Genomic DNA, 21,888 nt, shown 5'->3' on the forward strand with positions numbered 1-21,888 from the left:
TTGAACAGCGCAGGCCCCAGGACCGAGCCCTGGGGGACTCCGCTACCCACCTCCCCCCAGGTCGAATATGACCCATCCACCACCACCCTCTGAGTGCAACCCTTCAGCCAATCTGCAATCCATCTGACTGTGTCTTTATCTGAGCAAAAAGTTAATTCAGATTAACAGCCTAATCAATACATTTTGGTTGACTAGATCTCATTTTTTTTGTAGTATAAAGTATAGAAACACAACACAATCAAATATTGTCTTCTTCAGAACAGCTTAAGGCTTGTAATAACTACACAAAGGCTGTTTTTGTCCTTGAAATTAACTCCCCCTGCTGTAACAAAGGCAAAATTACAGGAGTTTAACAAAGAACAGAACAAAAAAACTATGAAACTGAAGTGAGCAAAGCATTTTTATTTGTGAATATTAATATACAAACACAAGTATTTTAATCTTTAAAAAGAAGTGAATTTAAAAGTTGCATAGTTTTATACAAGGCCAACTGCTTTTTCATCCTGTTTGGCAAACTTATGACAAAGATAATTAAAATGTTTCACAACAGAATTGTTATTAGAAGAGAAAAAAAAATCAAAGGAGGCAATCCATTTTGAGTTGCACAGTAAGCAAAATTAGTACCTACTGTAACTCATTTTTATTCGAATAAAAATACTGAAAGTCTTGAAAGAAGACTATTTAATTTCTGCTTTTCCAAAGAACCCATGATTTATCATTCCAACTTTTGAATAACATTTCAGATCATTCTAAATTTAAAGTCCTTCACCTTTTATAGAACACCAGATTCTCAGAAATGCCCTTTGGTGCCATTCCCCTCTCTCAATAAAATTCACCAGATATTCCAAAGGCAAAGACATTTACAAATACTGGGTAAGCTCATTCCGTCGTCTTTTTAGAACATCTGCAAACACAACCCCAAAATCAGACTGGCCCAACTGTCATTTTGAATTAACAGGAGACCACACTCACATACTCAAACTTGAAAATGGTTCTCCTTTGATTTCATATAAACTACTAAAGATGAAATATTCCCAGAAAAACAAAGTTATGAAGTAAGCTGACATAAGCAGAGATGGAATCCAACCTGTATTCTATAAAACTGTACATGTTCTTGTTTGGTGATATTAAACATTTTATTTAAAGTGCTTGATGAAAGCAGGAATGATTTAAAACTGGTAAATTCATTTACTGGCACAGCTGAAGTTGGAAACTCACATGTGTTATTTAAAGCATATGTAAACAGACAGACAAAAAGCCGCACACAAGAAATATGTTCTGCTGGGTTTAAGTTTTTCTGTTTTCTTTTTAAGTTTTAAAAAGAGAGATAAAAGACAAATCTTGGTGAAGAGAGCCCTTAAGGAATATAGTCGATATAATATTTTCCTACATTTCAAGGATACAAAGAGGTTTGGTATAAGGACTCAAAGGAAGAAAATAGTGTAAAAGTATTACTCATAATTGAGGAAAGATGATTACAGAGCAGATATCTTAGTTAAAGCCTTTGGGAATATGCCATTTAATAAGTACAATAATTTTAAATGCCCCAAAATTACATTTTACAGTAGAAATGCAAAGGACTTTGGAACATGGTAATACTTAAGTTCAGGCATGCATATTGCTCATCTTAAGACATCATCTTTTTCTTACATTCTACTGAACAGAAGACCATTCCTTCTATTGGCATGAACTTTTGGCCAATGAGACACTTGCTACAACACGAGCACACGAAGCACTCTGGGGCAGCATGCCAGTTGAAGCTGTTGTAGGTCACACGCTGAACTTCTGGATCTATAGCATTCTGACAGCCTTGACAGATCTGATAAATATATAATAAAAGTCATATAAACATACATTCTTTCTCCTATTTTTAGAAGAACTGGAACTCCTGAAAAGTAATGGGAATTAGTTTTGAATGATAGGAATACCAAAAGAAAGAAATATTGTGTTATTCTAGGACTGAAGGAAGCTTTAAAATATAGGTCAGATATTACAGCTTAGAGGAGGGAGAACTACAGTTTAAAAAAAAAAAAAAAAAAGCACAACAGAAGAACCCCAAAATGCAGGAAAAAAAAGAGAGACAATCTTAACGCCAAGCAGTTTCAGAAGCAGAATTGTTGAGATAGTTAAAGGTAAAACATCATAGTTGCATAGCATCATAACTTTCAGTACTGCACTGAATTGAAATAACTGTATACTTGGCTACTGTATATGGTCTCTTTAAATGTTTTGGATTCCTTTAGACACTTCAAAATGTTCATTTGTAAGTGTAAGTCTTTAATGGATGTCAGATGTGGAGAGTGAGCATTATGGATACAACTTGCCACTAGTAATACAGCACTGGACTGACTTGATGAGCTGCACTGACACTGATAAGTAGTTACTGAAGCCCCACACCAGCATCAGCATCAGCTTCTCAAATTTCTCACTTACATTTTTCACCACTGAACTGCCATGACATGAGTCAGCACTGGCAGTAGTTCCCAACACTAACCCAAAAATTACTTTGTCACATCTTTCTTTGTTGGGCATCGTCTCATCTTCCACAGTGGCACTATGCATCTTCGCAATTTCTATTTTATAAGGCACTATGAAAAAGATTTGTTGGGTTTTAAGAACATTACACCATAACCCACTGCTGGATGGAGCCGCATGAGCTAGTCCTGGAACTAGTCCTTGATCTGGTAGGGCCCTCATTGGAGCCAAACGAAATAGTGAATAGTATATTTCTAAACTGTGTTGGTCAAGCAAATGCCAAACAAATGATCAACAGGCTTTCAGAATCAAAACAATATACATCTACCTTCCTTAAATATGATGGAGTTAAAATGGTCAATACAAATGGAGATACATATGGCTGTTTTCATACCTTTCCACTTCTAGGATGTCTTAGTTCAAGTTTACATTCCATGTGTTTTCTGAATTATCTAGTAGATAAAGTGGATGCACTTTTTTTAAATACCTTATGAAAGCAGAGGACAAATGACTGACTTTGGCTCAAACAATTCACAACTTAGATATTTCTGTCCAACATATGAGTGAGAATGTGACTGAACATTGTATAAGTGTCAGTTACTGTACACGTTTCTTTCTTTTGTAACCTCAAAATGACTTCAAGTATCTTACCGCAGCATGGTTCTTCACATAGCATGGTTTGCAGACAGGCTTATCATTTACCATGACATAGATTTCCCCAGCCAAGACACAGTCACAGTCAAAACAGCAGAAGTGTTTCAGGTGCCAGTTTTGACCCTCTGCTTGGGTATATTCATTGTTGAATATCAACTGTGAGGAAAAAACAAAACATCACAATTTATGTACTGAACAGTATTTCTTTCCAGGCAGCTTGCACTGCAGTGTCACAACTTTTCAAAATGTGATGGGTTTAGACCCCTTTTTTCAAATCCACACCATTTTTAGAAACATACCCATCTAGTGTTAATGTGCATGATTTTGCTGTAAAAGGCCTCCAGTTCCTCTGGTAAAAGCAGTAGATTCCAATGGCATTATTCTGTTTGCTCTCCACATTTGGCATTCATATATTTGTATAATTTAGGAAGGACGCTCCACCTAGTGTTCTCACTGAGAAAGTAACTGAGACTTCAGCATAACATGCTAGCTAATATATTGTAGCGCAGTTTTTCAGTATCTGGCCATCATTTAATTCTTTCTTAAGAAAAAGAAGTACTTCTTTATATATAGGATTGTTTTCAGGAGGAGAGACTGAATTATATTAAATGTTATATGCCAAATACCCACACTGAGGTCTTGCTTACCTCATCGCATCCAGCACATCGGGGTTTCTCACTGTCACAGTAGTGCCTTCCGCAATAAAGTTTTCCATTCTTCCAGAAATAGATCATGTCTACTAGAAGCTCCCTGCAGGTGCAGCAGACAAAACAAGCTGGGTGCCACAGTTTGTCATAGCCTGCACGCTCAGCGTAGATGGCTGGATCACCTTCTTTCATATTTTGGTTGCAGCGGTAGCATGACTAGAGGAAGCCATTCAAATTAAGGCATTAAACAACAGGGCACATATATCTATGATGTGTATTTTAGTAAATTCCCAGCCTAAAACTTGTAGCCTAATATTAAAGAGGCAGAGTGACTTCCATGGTCAGTGTTAAATTTTGCACCAAGCCCAAATGTAGGTTTGTTCAACTAAACAGTACAAAAAGACATATGCCATGTAGGCAGAGTTCTAATGCTAGTTACACAGATAATTTTACCATAAGTCTATTAGAACTAGAAGTATAATATGGCTCCTGGAAAAGTCTGGAAGTAAAATACCACATCTTACTACAGATCTCTGCAGTGTCAAAAACAGCATCCATGAAGTAAGGTGAACTTTAAACCATTAGCTCAGTTCTCTGGACCTGATTTTTTTCTACTTATACCAGGGAAACACACCAGAAGCTATGAGTTACAATGGTATAAAAATCTGCTGAAGAAGAAACACTTTGTGGTTTCTGTTTCAGAATTACTGTGTAGAACTACTTTCCAGTTCTGCCAAGCTGCTTATGGCTGTTGTCCAATTATCAGTCTTGGACAGGAGAAGGATGAGAGATAAAAAATTATAAACACAATTATACTACAAATAGTTTCCAAAAATTCTAGGGATATTCTTCTACTAATATTTATACATGATATTGAAATGCTTGTCAGCCAGTCAAAAGAACAGATAGTATGTGTCTTACTAAAACATAATTTTCCAGTCTATTCATCACTTACTTATTTCTGTACTCTAGTTGGTTTGGATGTCTGATCTATGGTCTCATGGTGTGGTTTCTTCCCCATGCCATAACTATAGTATGAATCTGAACTTTCTACTATGACTAACTGTTATAAATTTCTGCTCTGTGTGCTTCTTTAGATTTTTCTCCCAAAGTATCTGTCAATAATATAATATATTCAGTTTTTTACTTTACATAAACTTGCACATAAAAGAGTCCAAAAAAAAATTGGGCCTATAAAACAGCTGAAAGGGAAAGTTCTAATACATTTTGACTACTAAACCCCGGACCAGGCCTGTTTCCAGTTCCATCAGGTCACTAACGTCCACTATCATTATCTGTGCTATGTTACCATGGTAGCTGTGCTCACCCAAAGTACCTGAGCTTACAAACTTCTAGGATGTTTAGATGAGAGGCAGCTGGCAGTAGGACTGTGCAAAACTTTAGCAGCCGTTTTGTTTCGGAGGTGTTTTGGCCTGTTTCAGCACCTGAAACGCCAAATCTGAAATGAAATGGAAGGCTCCGAAACATCTCTGAAATAAAATGAAACTATCTGAAATGTTTTGGATGTTTCGGAGGTGGGCTTGTGAGGTAATAAACTCAGGAGGGTGGGGTTTGTGAAGGAGTGGTCTCATATTGACATCTGTAGCTGGCTAGTGTCTGTGATCTGTCCCTGAGGTCCCTTCCAATCCCAGTGCTCTGGGGGAGGGACGGCAGCCTGCTGTCATCCTGCACGGAGATCTGCGGGCCTGCACTGCCCTGGGAGGAGTCTGGCACAGCCCTGCTGCCCCCCACTGTGTGGGGGGGCTCTGCCACAAGCCCTCAGAGGCCCTGATCACCGTTGCTATAGCCAGTGAATGCAGGGCTTTTTTTTTTTTCTTCCAGTGCTGGGAGGCTGGGGCAGGGCAGTCATGGGGGCTTCTCCTGCGGCTCCTCCCACCCAGGGAGAGGCAGGCAGAGCTGGAGAAGCTGTGGGAGAACCTGCAGCCACCCAGCTGTGCCTGCCTCTTCCTGGCCGACCTGAAATCAGCCCTGAAACTGAAACAGATTTGGCCTAATCAAAACGGATCATAGTCCCTCTGAAATGGCTGAATCAGAGATGGAAACGAGACACAGCTGTTTTGCACAGCCCTAGCTGGCAGTATGGCATTTTTCTGTGAAGACGGAAAAGTGCTCCCTCTTCTGATCAAATGTAATCCAGATCACATGACCTCTAAGGCATGTAAGATTTATCAGTTCTACCATGGCCATGAACAGGCGTTACATTTGTTGGGAGAAAGGGTTTTCTCCTGGCACACAGAAAGCGTGCAGCCGTTCAAGAGATTTCTTGCAGAAGAGAACTGCCTCTTCTGCAAAATGTTAGACTGGATACCTACAAGGAAGATATCCCTCCACATAATTGAACTTAAACAGCCATACTCTACTGTCAGGTATGAAAGACACCAGATATCCCACAGCCCTCTGCTCTCCCATAAATGACTGGATGATAACAGATGTTCAGATTAAGTGCTTTAAAAGTGCATCCATCCATACTTATGTTACAAGCATTGGATACATTGAACAGAATTTTATAATGTGTAAATAAATTGCAGAATCTACACATAGGTGTGTTGGTGGGGGGGAGGGGAGGGATGTAGTGGTGTAGACAAGCCCTTCTTTCACCATAGCCACTGGATGATCTGTGCACAAAAGATGTGCCCCAAAGCCACTCTTGATCTGCTCCAGCTGTGGGCTCCAGCTCTGTAGGTAGCTGGACTCAGCAGGGGACAGCAGTGGCAGCACACAGGTTCCTCCTTCCAGCACCTGCCCCTGTCTGCCCCTCCTTGCAAGTGTTTCTTGCTGGCTTGGAGCAGGTGCTGGAAAGGGGAACCTGTGCACCACCGACATAGCCACTGGCTGCTGCAGGTGCAGGGGAGTGCCAGAGGTGCTTCTGACCCATGCCTTCCATGCACTGCACTGCAGGGGCCAAGCTGGGCTTGGCCAGGGATAGTGGCATCAGCAAATATGTTCTCCTTCCAGTGCTTGCTCCCAGGCTCTGGACATCAGAGGGGGAGGACAATGAACAAGGAGCAAGGGTTGGAAGGAGGAATGCATGTGCTGTTATTGTTGTCCTTAGAAACCTGGAACCTTGCACACTTGTTCCCTGCAGCATACAGCCAGACCAGGGCAGGAGTGGCTCTACCCATCCTGACCTTCCTCCCCCCTGCCCTCCAGGTCAGCCAGCAACAGCAGCAGTGGTGTCAGTGGAGGCTGAGTCCCCTCCCTTAATGCACCTGATCCCAGCCTGGCTATCCAGTGTCCCCCACTGACCTGGGAGCTCCAATCACACCTTGCCCCTATCCCCCTGTGGTCTGACGTGTGGTGTACTGAGCCCCCCTTTAAGAAATCCTGGATCTGCCCATGAGTGGGATACACAACCTATTTAAATCATAACTGTTAAAATACAAGAATGAATACTCATATTACAGATTACTTGTCTACCCAATCATTATTTTATGTCTTTTCCAAGATAGTCCACAGTTACTCAAAACACTTTCATATCGTTGCGAGTTTTCTTTCCAGGCAGCTTGAGTGATTTTTATTTCCAGTAATTTTACTACTGTTTGCTCTTTAACCTTCAAAAGCAAAGCAAGGAAGGTCAATCTGTAAGAGACTCCTGCAATTTATATTATTTACAAGTTACTTTAGTTATCCTGAACTTATTTTGTATTCATGCACAGGCATCTGAGGAAGGAAGCTAGAGTTTGCATGTTCTAATAGGAACAAAGAAAGCTTGACTAAAATACTTGTAGCTGTTTAAGAATGTAAAAAACCACAAGGGAATATTTACTTGACTCATTTTTGTGGAACAGAGTTCTATTAAAAGATCCAGTTCAGATGCTTTGTTGTGACAACGGAAGCACAATTACTACTAATAATAATTAATGCCTTGGTCTTCAATACTGAGTGGGACTGAAGATCATTCAGAGAAGAAAATGTGGATCTCAAAATGCAAAGCTAGCTAGTCAAAACAGTAACTATAGAACCCGATTAGTGAAGAAAGTTAAGACTACTTCAGTTTGGTTTCATTCAGTTCTATACATAAATTACATTATTTTATTCCTTTCCCAAGCAAGAGAAGACAGAACAGGCTACTAGGAGTATTTTCCCCTCACCTAAGCATTCTTTTTTAATATCAATAAAATATTGAGCACTCTTCCTAACCATGACAACCTTGGCAAATCCTATATTGAGAGATTAAGGTACAATTTTGTATGTAATCAGGAAGAAGAGATCTAGACACATTTTTATTTGCTATCCATTATTAAATATTATTAAGACTAGTAGGTTCTTACTGAAATATTTTAATGGATATTTTCAATACTTTCTTCTCTTCCCATTCTCTTAGCATTTCAGGGTAACACACAAGCTCAGCAGGTTAAACTTCCAGTTTGAATGCTTTCTCAGCCATCTATCTTTCTGCATTACCAGCTATCTATTATACTTACATACTGAGATCCTTTTTGACCTGCTGATTTGTCCTCCATCGCTCCTACAGCAGCTGAGGTGCTTTTGTCACCATTATTTTTGTCAGTGACTTTAGCTTCCACATCACCAGGCAGCTTGACATCACCCACACCAAGTGCCTCATTCTTGTATTTCTTCACAAACTGCTCCATCTGCTTCACTTCATTAGGAGATAACTCATGACATTTTGAAGGATCTTGATCATGAGCAGGCAGCTGCTTAGCCAACTGTTTCTTCCTGTACTGAGCGCCTTCTGAGCCAGCCACAGGCTGTTTCTCCTTTGGAAGCATCTGCATATACTGTCTAGCCTAAACCAGGAAGAATTAGATATATCAGATGCCACTTTAATTATGGAATCTGGCTTTTTAAACAAATAAATGACTAAAGCCATCTTTATCGTAATTAGAGAATATAACATTTGTTAATAGTAAGATCCTCTCTCTACAGTAATAGTGAGGTTCTCTACACACAGTGATTCCCAAAATATAGTAGTCAGAAATAAGCTCAGTAGATGCATTAATTGGCTTCTGCCCCAAGTGAAAGACAAGCTTGTGATCAAGCCATAAATAATATTTAGAAAAAAAACATGTTATTTACAATCATAAGGAATAATTCTAAACAATATTTAAAATTTATGTAGCACCATGCTACAAAGCTGTCTAAAAATACTGATCTTGGACACATCTGTATAGTAACTATTTTAGGGATGTAGAGACAGAAGCTAGGAATTTTACTAAGCAGCTTGCACAGGACACAGCGCTACATATAATTCTAGCAAAACCAGGATACATATTAAATAAACCCAATACAAAACAAAAAAATCCCCTGTAAATAAATGCTAAATCCTGCAAAGTTCACATATGTAATTTTAAATTAAGTCACTGAAAAAGGATACTGCATCCTAGAAAACTAGGAGACCACAGATAGCTTGTCTCCACTTATGGATCACATTACACTGTGATACATAAAGTCAACAATTCAAGTTTAAGTAGTAAAGTTAAACTCCCCAAAAGGCTATCCAAGCAACTCATCTGGTTCAGCTGCTAATAAACTCAAGAGAGCTTTCCTTTTGGATGTCAACACTGAACTTGTTCTTACCATATACAGTAAAAGAAATGTGCAAGACTGTTTCTCTTAACTTTAAACAATGACATAAACTGTAGGCTTTTTTTTTAAAACAGTTCATCTAACTTTTATTCCCCCCCAAGTCTTTCTAAAATAGGCAGATTTGGGAATTTGAAAATCCTCTAGAGTGCAATTACAAAGGACACAAGCACATCTCTCTCCTTCCAAAATCTCCAGTCAGGAAATCAACATTAAAATTTTTCATAACACTGGGAGTAATGGGACTGACTGAATAGCCAACACATTTTTATTTGAAGAGGAGGAAGATCAGATCTTAAAGTCGCTTGGATTTTTAAGAGATAAGAAGGACAAGAATTATAGTAAAAAACAAGGATCCAACTACATACAACAGATCCACAAAGACTAAAGGGTTACAATGTCCCCTTAGTAATCACCATGAAAGGATGCCAGTAAAATGTTACCATTAAGTAAATAAAAAGACAGATCATACTTACCAGTGTCTGATTCTGAACAGGAGGAGCCCATTCATAAGTCACAGTGTTGATGGTTATATTCTTCTTGGCAGCTACTGGATTAGTCAGTATCATTACATTGCGTTTGTACATGGGAATACCATCATTTTTCAGCTTTGCAATAAGGGTTGTATATTTTGTATCCTCAAAGAGTTTTCCCACTTTCCTATCTTCCTCATTGCTTGTGAGGACATCATGCTCTTCCTGACCACACTTACAGTTTCGACATATTTTTCTAGAAGTTTAGAAAAAGGCAAGCTGAGTATGTGTCCCAGCTGTAGGCCACAGCTCATCCTAGTTACATGCACAGCAAAGAACCACCAACAAAACATAACCACTACCTCCTTATTCAGCATTTGTATATGAATACACAGCATTTTCCAGGTGAACCTTCTAAAACCAAGAACACTGTTAAGATTTTTCCCCAATCATTTCTGTATTATTTCGTTGTTTGATCCCCAAGTTTTATAGAACTTCATTTTTGTCCACAGAGAATTATACTTCCCTCACTCACCTTTTATTGCATATGTACATTGTTTGGTTATTGTAAAGAGATTTAAAATGGATAATGCTGTATTTACTAAAGGCAAAAAATACAAATCTGAAGAAAAGTATGTGAAGGAATTAAAACAAATTCATATTATACAAAAATCAGTATTAAAAAAAATACATGGGACAGTGTTTAGCCTGTGTTTAGCTTACAGCCTGTGTTTAGCCCAATCAAGGTGTATACAGAATCCTCCTTAATGTATAACACAACAACCCAGTCAACCCAGTTGACTTTAGTTGCCATAAAGGAACAAACTGGTATCTTATTACCTAATTTTAATTAAGGGATTCACACAAATCAGCAGGGTCTTCAACTGGATGAGTGCTTTAGCATGTGTGATCTGCTTGGTTCTCGTGCTAAAGAGCAGACAAGCAGTTTGGTATATTGAAATTGGTCAAGTTGGACATGACTGAGAAACTGCATCCACACCACATTGTTGTTAGTTTCTGCCTGGCCTAGAAAGACAATGGAACCAATATTTTAGCTTGTTGCTTTAAAAAGAATGAACCACTTATTCTACCATTTACTTTTGAAACAAGTTTGACATAGTAACTATATTTTAATCTCTTAAAGACTGTAAAGAGATAAAAACAACAAAATCAAAATTTAAATTACTATGGTCAAAGTCCCTATTTAAAGCACAAAAACCCCATTAGAAGGTGAATGACTAAAGAATGAAAGAAATGGGATGTTAATGGGTTGGAAGTTTACACAGAATTCTTTCTTTTCCACTATCTGGAACAATTTAAAAACTATTTCTCATTCTGGGATATATTTAACATTCTATAAAAGAGGGAGGTTATGATTTACTGTAATGTACTGAAATAATTGTATTGCTCACCATTAATCATAATAGACAGTGTAACATTCAGATTTTATTATTCTTCCACACACATTCTCCACTTATTAAGCAGTTTCTAAACATTGAGTTATTTAATGAACAGTTCCTAAATATAGGCTTTAAACTCCCCAAACGACATATTGCCCCACCATTTCTGTAACATTTGGTTTAAGACTGAATATTCATATCACAACCTACTTATATTTAATATGTTCTTATACTTCCTTAAAATAATTTCTACACATAATCATAACTGCACACACATGCACACAGACCTCCTTTCCAATATATTTCTTGATCATTTTTAACTTGGTTAGTAGCCATGGTAACTAACTCTTGGATTGGGAGGGTTGTTTGTTTAGGCTTTGTGCAATACTGTACTAAGTTTGTGAGGTAAACACAAGACTATATGATGTTTAAGCCAACGTGAATCTTTCTTGTAACATATTTCCTAGTACATGGTTCTTTTGATGGTGTGATATTCCTAGATTCTGTTCTAATGCCTTATCATCACATCTAGACTTGCATTTCTTTTTTGTCCCAGTGGCCAAGTTTCAGGTGTGCATGCATTTCACCTTCCTCCAGATTCTTGTCTCTCTTCCGTGTGTAATGGGCAAATATTTGGTGGTTTCAGCAAAATATTCCCTTCTACCACTACATTTTGGCTGTTGGCAGATGTGGAAAACAACGAAACAAGATGCACTTCACCAGGAGCAGCAGTGGGTTAGTTCAATCCAGCTCCGCAGCATCTATTTAGACGCGGTGCTTCAGCAAGGCTTTTTGGTGCACTTTATCTAAAGTGGATTCAATCAGCTATTAGATAAAAGTACAGAAAAAGCTCCACTAAGCACCAGAGCTATACAAATGTTGGATGAGCTGGATCCAACTTAACCCAGTGCCTCTTCTGGGCATGTGCTTGGCTCAGCGCAAGGGTACGCAGAGTTTAAAATGCCTTTTTCTTTTTCTTCAGTTTGTAAGCAGCATTTATGACCAACATGTGTAGCTTATTTCCAAGTGAATGGTTTGCTCTTAGGAAACAATCTGTCTTTGGTTTGCAGTTCTAGAAGTCTTGTCAGTCATAGCACACTTGTGACCTTTGCATAACTTTTTATTTTTTTAAATTCTAATTTTTTAATTCTTTACTCCTTTTAATACCACTGACCATAGTAATGCTACTACTGTATGTACCGAGGTGTGTGTGTCTCAGTAGCATAACTGAGGGCTGGGACGCGACTGAGGAAGCAGCCCTAGGCACTACCTTTGTGGGAGGACGCACAATAGCTGACTGCAGCACTGGCTGATCACACAGTTGTGATGGGCATGGCACTGACCCAGGAGCAGAGCTATGATTGCTACACTTCTGGTCTTGACATTAAATACTGTCCTGAGCAGCTATTAGACTTCCTGTGGGAGTACGTGTTTATCAATAAAAAGCTAACCATATACTTTTCTCTTTCCTCTTGCTCTCTCTCTCTCTCAGCATTTAACTTTCAATTCAGATTAAGACAGCAATATGGTGGTCATTCAATGCAACTGACCTCACTTCCCAGGTAAACTGCACAGACTTACGATGAGGAAGTCTGCAAGAGGTTCTTTAAATTGGAATATTAGGCCTGTTGAAAATGCTTCGAAGTCTAGTCGCTTATGGTTACTATGGAAGTGTCTGCTAGTTTACCTACTTAACAGAAATATGAACATTAATTACTAACAGTGAGGCAATTTCAGGGCGGGGCCGGTTAATGAAAAAGTCCATTGCTACTCAGCACCCCCGCCAAAAATCTTGGAGCTTCCTCCTTACCACGTATCACAACTGGTCACCAAACCTTGGCTATCCTTGCTTTTGTTGGGTCAGTACATGGTGGTCCTGGCTTTTCAGATACAGGCTTCTACTCCAGAGCACTTTGATATATAAACTATTTAAATCCCCCGTGGTTCCAGAGCTATGTCAATGTGGCCATTGCAGCCATTACACTATGCTTCGAGACACTGATTCAACTATCTTTTTATTGTTTTTTCATGCAGACTTGAAAGGCAAGCCTCACTTCTCCTGTAGTGTCTCTAGCCAATGTGAATGACAAACATGAGCATTTGCAAATAAAGATATGGTTTTCTCCCTTATTTCTTTAAAGCCCCAACATAAAATTAGTCCATATCTGAGTTAGATATGCAGGAAAGAAATGAAAAGCACTGACTATTAGGTTAAGCATCTCATTCTTTTTTAGTTACCTCCTTTCAATACTACAACCCTGTTTTAAAGAGGAATCAGGTAAATTAAGTCCCTTTCTTGTGCTGTACATTGGAATTTTAGCTTTCTAGTTTCAGGGGCTACTAGAAGTGGCTTTGTAAAAAAGGTACCCTAGTGGGTTATGGTCATTTTCTATTTGAACAGCTTCAGTCCTTGAATAAAATGGGTGACCTTTACCCATATGACAGTTGTCACAGGATATCTTTTTTCAGTTTGGGCACATCTTCATTCCATTGGCGATTACAACCTTGACATCACATTTACTAATTGCACGAGTAACGGTCCAAATCTCATCTCACTGGTATAGCACATGGCATGGCAGCTTTCTTAGTTCCCATAATTATTTTAGATGGATTGATTGGTCACCAGATCCTTGATGACTGCATCATGCTGTGGTAACCATGTCCATACTGCAGCTTTGTCTAGTAGTCATCACTTCCATTCCCAAGACCAGCAGCTGCAGTGTGTGGAGGTGATAGCAACTTCTGGCTGCCACTGTGTCATTGGCACAGTCGTGCAGCTGCAGCAGGAGCTGCTACTCCCTACCCCTCCTACGTCAACACCTTGGGCTGCTGCCCCAGATGCCCCATCTTATACTACTGCCCAACATGCATTAAATAATTTTCAATTTACAAGTCTTAATACACTTTGATGTAGGTATTTATTGGCATGTTTTTACCTTTTTAGGTTGACTTGTAGCCCTCTGCAGGACAAGCAGCAGCCTGCATATAATACTGTAATCAATTGCAATTTCAGCTTGTTTTAATTTGGAACCAGAGAAATGAACCCAGTTAATAGGCAAGGGAGATTTTGTCCCCGGTTCTACCATGTCATCTTTCTGCCTGTAAAGCAGAATGACAGACTGTATCATGCTGGTACCTGCAAGTTCTGTCAGTAAGTCTTTCTCCTTTTATGGATACTTTGCTCCAGAGATGATACCAAACAGTACTCAACCAACTCTCTCTAGCTGTGGGTGTCCAGAATTTGATGAAGTACCTGATTTCCTTATTTCACAGTACCTGTTGGTATACTTTTTAGAATCACGTACTAAAAATATTTTTGTTTTTGCCATGTCAGAAAGATATATCATCCACTGCTGTTATGTAATAGTGAGATTTTCCAGTACTCCATTTATATTGCTTGTGACTATACAAACACAACTTGCCTGGTTTCTTTAATGGCTACCATGCAGTTCATACAACTTGATCACCATGCCTTTGGCAAGGATACTTTTTTCCCTTATTTGCTTTATTAATCCCTTACAGTTTCTAAAGATATTCTACAAGCAGGCACTGGACAAGCTGAATTGCTTTATCTATTTCCAGGGGCAATATAGCTGAAAGACATCCTGCTCCTTCAAAACTGGTTATTTTTAGCAGGTTTGGTACAGAAGTGCCACAGTAAATTAATTAAATGCCTTTTATTTAGTTTGTGTGGTTACAATAGGAATAATGGATCCAAAGGTTAGTGTTTTTGGCTTATGTATGGTTTTCCTTGCAATTTGTCTTACTGTTGCTTTTATTGCTCAAAAAGTTTTAGGCAATGTATTTTGCTCATCATTTATGCTATCCAGCAAATACTGAAATCATACCATCATATAGTTTTAAGTTAGCCTTGGCTACTGCCAGCTCCTGTGGTCTTAATGCACAGTGCAAAACAAACCACCAGGTTGTTATTGGCATTCAAGTCCAATTAACATGTTGCTGCTTTATCTTTGCAGCTGATGCCAGTCTGTGCTGTAAGTGAACCTAAACACTTATAAATATCAGAGATGTATAAAGATGTCACTCTCTTAAGTCACCGTGTAGTTCCTCAATGTGGCTGGGACGAATGGCAGCTTTGCCACTCAGCTGGCAGTAATCCTACAGCAGTTACATTTGTCATTGTTTGTCCCTCATGCCCCTAATTACACGAAATCCTGAAAATTTAAAAATTGATAAAAATCAAAATTAATGCTTAGAAACAAACAAACAAAATCAATATTATCCATCAAAATTACTTAAGAGGCTTTGATGGATGATTTCTCACCAGGCTTACTGTGTCTGACAGCTTCCATAAGCCACCTTATATGGCCAGCAACAGATTTTTATTTACATTGTATCTGAGAATGTGCTTTCCACAAGCTTTGGTATATTCTTTGGATTTTCATACTTTCCCTGTGTCATCTGTTTCATTTACTGTGTGTACGTTTTAACAATTAGAATAGGCTCTCATTTTTAGTTCCTTTACGTTAGTTTCTAGTAATAGAAACTGTCATATTTTAAAAGATGAACTGATTCAGCAGTCACAGGAGTCAGCCATTTTGTGCAGTTTGGCAGCAAACTGACTTGTATTTTTAAAGTGCAATCAAGAATCTGAAGAAATGGCATTTTTCACATGGCCTTTTTCTGTGAGTTGCAAATACTGCTAGGAGTTTACATGCACGCTCCTAATCTGCTGCTGACAGATTCTGAGGCTCGTGGAACATGAGGTGGCTTTTGTCCAAGACACTTAACAGTGGGGTTGACACTACTGTTTCCCTTTTACAATCTCATAGTTTTTCCATATCCAACTGTTAAAATATTGCCTGTTTTTCATCCACCTGCTCAAGGACAGGATTTTTTGTATGCTATCTCCCCCATCTCTTCCACTTTCAATATTGTTATCTTCTGATTTCACTAAGGACCTGACTCACTTTTGATACCCTGCTCGCTGTTCAAGCAAAAAAGAACAAACGTCAGGAAAGAACAACTTTTAGGCTTTATTCCATTCCACAAACTGTTCCCCTATCAAGCATTTGCTGAGAGTGGAGGTCTTCAAGTTCCTAGATAACCTTGTATATGTAAGCAGACTATTATTTACAGTATGTTACACCTTACAAACAGGGTACAACATGTCTGTGAGGTCAGTGTTGTACTGTACAAGGACAGAGGTTTAAGTGACTTACCCAAGACTACACAGAACTAGTGGCAGCCACAGGATTTCCATTAAAAATTGGTGATTCCATAATAGTTGGTTAGTGTTAAATGCTTTTTATGAGTTCCTTTCCCACTAACCCATTAACATGTTATATCATATCAATTTTTTAGGCTAAGTCTTGAGATTCATTTAGGACCCCTCCTCCCCACATCTTCAAGCGGAGGGAAATGGCTGAGTGGGTGACGTGACCTCTTCATTTTCCTCTTTTATCCACTCCATTCCATACCCTGGAGCAAAGCAGTACTGGGAGTTGGAGCAGGTGGAGGAAGAGTGGAGGGCATTACTGCAAACCAGGTTTTAGAGGTCCCTGGAAGGTGTCATTTAGATAACATTTAGATGCAGTAAGATTTCATTTATGAAATTTCTTATCTCTTGTGTTTCTATTAACTAGAGGTTCCTCTCCTATCCAAACACTTAATATGCATCATGCAAAAAGGTTCAAAAAGCTCTTTAGCACTTCACTTTTGTGCCTACCTCAGAGGCTACCAGAAATTTGGTTCTGATCTTAAGGTAACTTATTATACAGTTACAATATAGCAATACTAAAGTGGCATACAGTTATGTAATTTTAATGCTTGCAAACTGTACCATGGACTTCAGATACAATTATTATTTGCAGTGTACATCAGTGCAGAGATGATTCTTATTTCCCACTTTGGCCTGCTTCAAGTTCAAAAGATCAAGACTGCAAGCATCTCACTCCTATTTTCAAAATACTGGTTTCCAATAGTGCTTTCCATGACTTTAGTAGCCAGAAGAGAAGTGACTAGTAACTTGTGACATTCACATTGTATTACAAATTCTTCAAATTGCATTTTAAGAGATGTATCAGGACAGTCCATGGTGCTTTCATTTGTGACTTCAGAGCTTACACTTCCATCTAGTGGAAAAGCATGCAATCATATTATAGCACATTACCGGAAGGAAAGGCTGGTTAGTGCACAAATTTTTTTTCCCTGCAAAATTCTATAGGGAAGTTTTGCTGTCTGTAAGAACTTGTACTGCAGTGTATTAGCTCTGCTAATGCGGAGTGCAGGAACCATACTTCACACCAGGCTGCCCAACTTATTTGGCCCTGCAGACGGATCCAAAACGTGGGGCTTTTTGCATGCCAGACAACCCATCTCTGGTGGCAGAGCAGCAGTTGGAGTGGCTGACATAAGAACTGAAGGGGTGAATGCCACTGCCACTGGCCCCCTTTTCCTTTGCCAATCTGACCTGCAAGTAGTGATCAAAGACCCCAAATTGAGTAGCGGCAGCACTCATCCCCTCACTTCCAGACCTGTGCCAATGGAGACATCACACAAAACCCACACACCACAATTTAATCCCTTGTGGGCTCCTTATTGGATAGCATTGCTTCAGTCAGTTCATTCCTTACTTTATTTTAATAAGACTATATGGAACTTTATTCTCAATTAATTTACTTATTTGTTATAGTTGTCACAAAACTTAAAATTCTTGGGAGACTGCCTGAACGAAGGGTGTAAATTGTTTATTCCTCATCCGAGCAGGATCTGACAATGTAAATCATCCTGTAAGCATGCCCTTCGCTTCCACCCCAGTTTCATCAGTTCTGCAATGGGTGGAAAACAGAGGGCATTAGCCTGACCTTTTTATAGGATGGACTGGGGAGAGGGGGAAGCCAGCAGTGAGGACAGTTGTAAAGTTTCATAATTATTGCATCATGATTGAACTCCACACTACTTATAGCTATCACTAAAGACCAAGTACACGTCAAGCACAGAGACATAGTTTTTCCTCCCCTCCAGCCCTCGTCCCAGCCTGGTTCACATTCTCAGTTGTATTTCTATTACTGTTTATAAGTTATTTGTAGTGCTTCTGCTGCTGCAGAATATAACACCTTTTGTTTCCACCTTCTAAACCATCTTGAAGCTTGGACAAAGAGAGATAATTATATATTCTAGCCTTGGACTTCAGAACAATACAGAGCAAGTGCCTGGCACCAGCTAGCTAATGTGTGTTTGATAAGGCACTGGATGCTTTCAATCTTGTTCTCTAGATAGAAATTGAGATCTCTGAACCCAAATGCAGGAGAATACCCATCGCATCTTCAAAGTGCATCAGTCTTTTCAGGTTGGACACTAAAGGGCAAGACAAACTTGATTAACTGAAAAGTAGATTCAGTTCCATCCAGTAGAGGGCATTGCTAGACTTGTGTCAAACAGAGTAAGTACACACACAGCAGACATGCATGCAGAATGATTAGGTTTAGAGATCTACTTCATGACTTCCAGGCAAAACAGCAGAATTTTAAGTACTATCTCCACCCTTCTCCTAAGGTCTGTCTAATAAATGAATATACAATTAGGCTGATCAATAAATTCAAAAGGTAAGGTTTTGTTCATTTGTGTGACAATCTGATTGCCATTTAAGTTACAAGGTTTTATTTCCAGCTAGTATGGCTAGAAGACCAGATTCAGATGTCTCTGTGTCACATAGGTCTTCATTTTCTAAATCAGAACAAAGGACACCCTTTCCATTTATACAGCGCTAGACATTATAGACCACTTGCCTTCTAACAGCCTTAATGGCCTATGCATACCCAAGTGATCATCCCTTACATAAAAGATGGATTCTTACTTTCATTCCAAAAGTGACAATCTTTTTAATTGGCCAGCATGTGTGTGCTCTCCCCTCTACCATGTTGTTTCTAGTGCCTCATAAAATAGAAGACTTAGCAGTCTTCAATTAAAAAAAAAAAAAAAAATATCAGTAAATGTTGATTTCACCTCTCACACAGACAGATAAAAAAATATTTCCAACATTAATAATCAAAATTTATAGAAAGGGAATGCAAGAAAGTGATGGCTGATGGAGTGTGTGATGAGTGATGAACTGTGCTGACTATAGTTTGGACTGCAACTCCCAGAAACCCCAGGGGACTGAGAACAGAAGAAGAGGAAGTGAACAAAGTGGATGAGGGAGCTACAGGCGAGCAGAGCCAGGACCGATGGCAGCTCTGCCACTCAGTTGGTGGCAGTCTACAGCAGTTTCTAATCCACCTGTTCTTTACTCTTTTACACCTTGCTTATAAGCTGTTCAGGACAAAGACTGCTGTGTACAGGCAACCCCCGCGTAGCACTCTTAATTTATTCCTGAAAAACTAAGCGTTAGGTGAAATGAGCGTTAAGTGAAACCGGAGGGAAGTATTTGATGACCCAAGATGGCAACCACGAATATTATAATGGAACTTGCTGAGTGCTAAGTGAAATCAGGTATCTGTTTCAAATGAGTGTTATAGCAAAACAGCGCTAACGGGAACAGCGTTAAGCAGGGGTTGCCTGTATTTATAGAAAACTTAGTACAACAGACTCTGACATTATGTTCTAGCATAATACAAATACTAGATTGCCATGGCTTCTACAGGTCTTACAGTCTAACCCTTGTACAAGGAGACAAAGGGAATCTGATAGCAAAAGAACACTGAGATTTACTGTTGTGCCAGGTTAGAACTTTATTTCTTTGTTTTCATTTAAATCAAAAATGATCTCTCCCCCTACCCCTTGCTTCCCTATCTGCTGTAGTAAGGTCCAGCATTCATAACACCCCTAGAAACCCGTCAAATTATTACAAGTACCCAAAGACTTAGTTCATGCAGAATTAAGACACTGTTCCTTTGGGGAACTGCTGCAAGTTTTAGCAGAGGTACTTCATAAACACAATTTTTAAGCAGCATTTTATATAAATACAAAGTTATACATGCTATTAGACCAAAACAAAAAGGCTCATGATTTACTATATAAAATTCACTGGACTGGGCCCCACCAGAATCAGTGTTTCAAGCCATGGTGACCACACAGCTCAGCATGTGTGTTTTCCAGATACTCCCCCAAAGGATCCATGTGATAACGAGACAGAGAGAGAGAACTAGGTGCTCTTGTCATGAGTCCTGGGATCCTCTACAAGTTTATATGAGATGCGACTCAGGGCAACCTGGTCCAGCTCCACCTCACAGAGGGCGTGGCCACACTAATCATATACAAGAGGCAGAGGGATTCTGGATGAACTGTCAAGGGCCCTGTTTGGCGATGTCTGCCAGACATTTAAGGCTAGGATGAAATAGGAATTATTGGAAATGGGAAAGAGACAGCTCAACTGTGTAAATGAAGAAAAAGTCCAAAAGTATTCAATGTAGCAGCAGCTCACAATGACTTGAAAAAGAGTTAGCACCAAGGGGGGTTGCCTGCAAATGGGCACTAGCATTTCTTTTATTCAGATAAGCTGCATTAACCTATCCTTGTGGTAGGTTCCCATCAGTATGTTTACCTCATACGGGCCATGTGTTTTATAGTGATGCTCAGTATGAATTTTATCAAGTGTGTTTAATCAATTTCATAGTTGGTTTCTATTACTAAGCACATGCTGCTTTTGGCAACAGTTTACTGATAAACAATGTATTTAATGAGTTTTTCTTGTATGGAATTATAAGATAAGATGAGGGGCTTCCACCCCTACCCGATGCTGACCGGGGAAAAGCTTCATCTTGTACTAAAGGAAGTTGGGGGAAGGAGTATATATAAAATTACTACATAATTGTGGCCTATAAGCTTAGCCCTGATCCTGAAAGACACATACTTAAAATCTACAACCAACACTCCCCAATATTTAATTTTTAAAATAAAGTGGATAGTCTTAAGAGTCTGGGACTATTCTCAGATTTTAAGGTTAGGTTAGCAGTCCTTACCTCCAGAAGTGTAGTTCAAATCCTTCACATTTATCCTTGCATTTTAAGCATGGAGCACCAAATCCTTGTTCATGGCCTAAGCCCATCTGTTTAAAAGTAAAAAGAAAAAGTTGTTATCCAGTCTATAAAATTTACATGTTACATCTAATATCACCATCATTTTCCCCTTGTAATATCTGATGTTGGAGGCACTAAATCAACAAATAAAAGTCTGGATGAATTGAAAAGAGTATAATTTGATTCACAGAATTGAGAATGCAATCATTACAAGCAAGAAATCATAAGTGTTATTTAGTAGATTTCTAGACTGTAGATGTGTACAATTTAAGTTACTTATAGTAAATGATGCAAGCTACAAGCAGGAACCGAATCAAACGTGCGTTAATCTGCATGTTTAATACTCAGGGAGCATGTTTACATGAGACATTTACTGAGCAGTTGACTAATTAACTGTGCAGTAGGTCTGTGTGAAGCGACTAGTATTCACTTTGGATTCAGCTGATTCGGGGGACAGTAATTCAATTTGGTGATTCAAATCACTTTCCCAAATTGATTCTGCCAAATCCGATTTGGAGATTCAGCCACTACCAGATCTCCAAACTGAACAGGCCCCATCTCCTGCCCACTCTCCCAGCCCTGTCAATGGCTGCCCCACCCAGTACCAAAAAGAGCCCTGCACCTCACCAGCTCCTGCCAGGCAGGGGACTGATCCCCGCTGCCCCTCACTGTATGGGGGGGGGGGGGGGGG

At 39.2% G+C, this 21,888-nt stretch overlaps 1 protein-coding gene across 1 annotated transcript in view; it reads right to left on the bottom strand.

Annotated features, from left to right (window-relative positions):
* Positions 1 to 382: 382 nt before the first annotated feature.
* The window catches only part of TES (testin LIM domain protein), a 45,643-nt gene continuing 24,137 nt past the window's right edge, over positions 383 to 21,888 (bottom strand). Inside the window, exons 2-7 of the mRNA XM_019514541.1 lie at positions 21,141 to 21,226; positions 9,821 to 10,073; positions 8,222 to 8,548; positions 3,777 to 3,992; positions 3,127 to 3,285; positions 383 to 1,819 (exon numbers count right to left, since the gene is read on the bottom strand). Coding sequence (XP_019370086.1) covers positions 1,628 to 1,819; positions 3,127 to 3,285; positions 3,777 to 3,992; positions 8,222 to 8,548; positions 9,821 to 10,073; positions 21,141 to 21,226 — 1,233 coding nt within the window. The 3' untranslated portion in view covers positions 383 to 1,627. The remainder of the gene's footprint in view (positions 1,820 to 3,126; positions 3,286 to 3,776; positions 3,993 to 8,221; positions 8,549 to 9,820; positions 10,074 to 21,140; positions 21,227 to 21,888) is intronic.

This window comes from Gavialis gangeticus, unplaced genomic scaffold (assembly GCF_001723915.1).
Source record: "Gavialis gangeticus isolate Ggan-Ray unplaced genomic scaffold, GavGan_comp1, whole genome shotgun sequence".
In the NCBI taxonomy this organism is placed as follows: domain Eukaryota; kingdom Metazoa; phylum Chordata; order Crocodylia; family Gavialidae; genus Gavialis; species Gavialis gangeticus.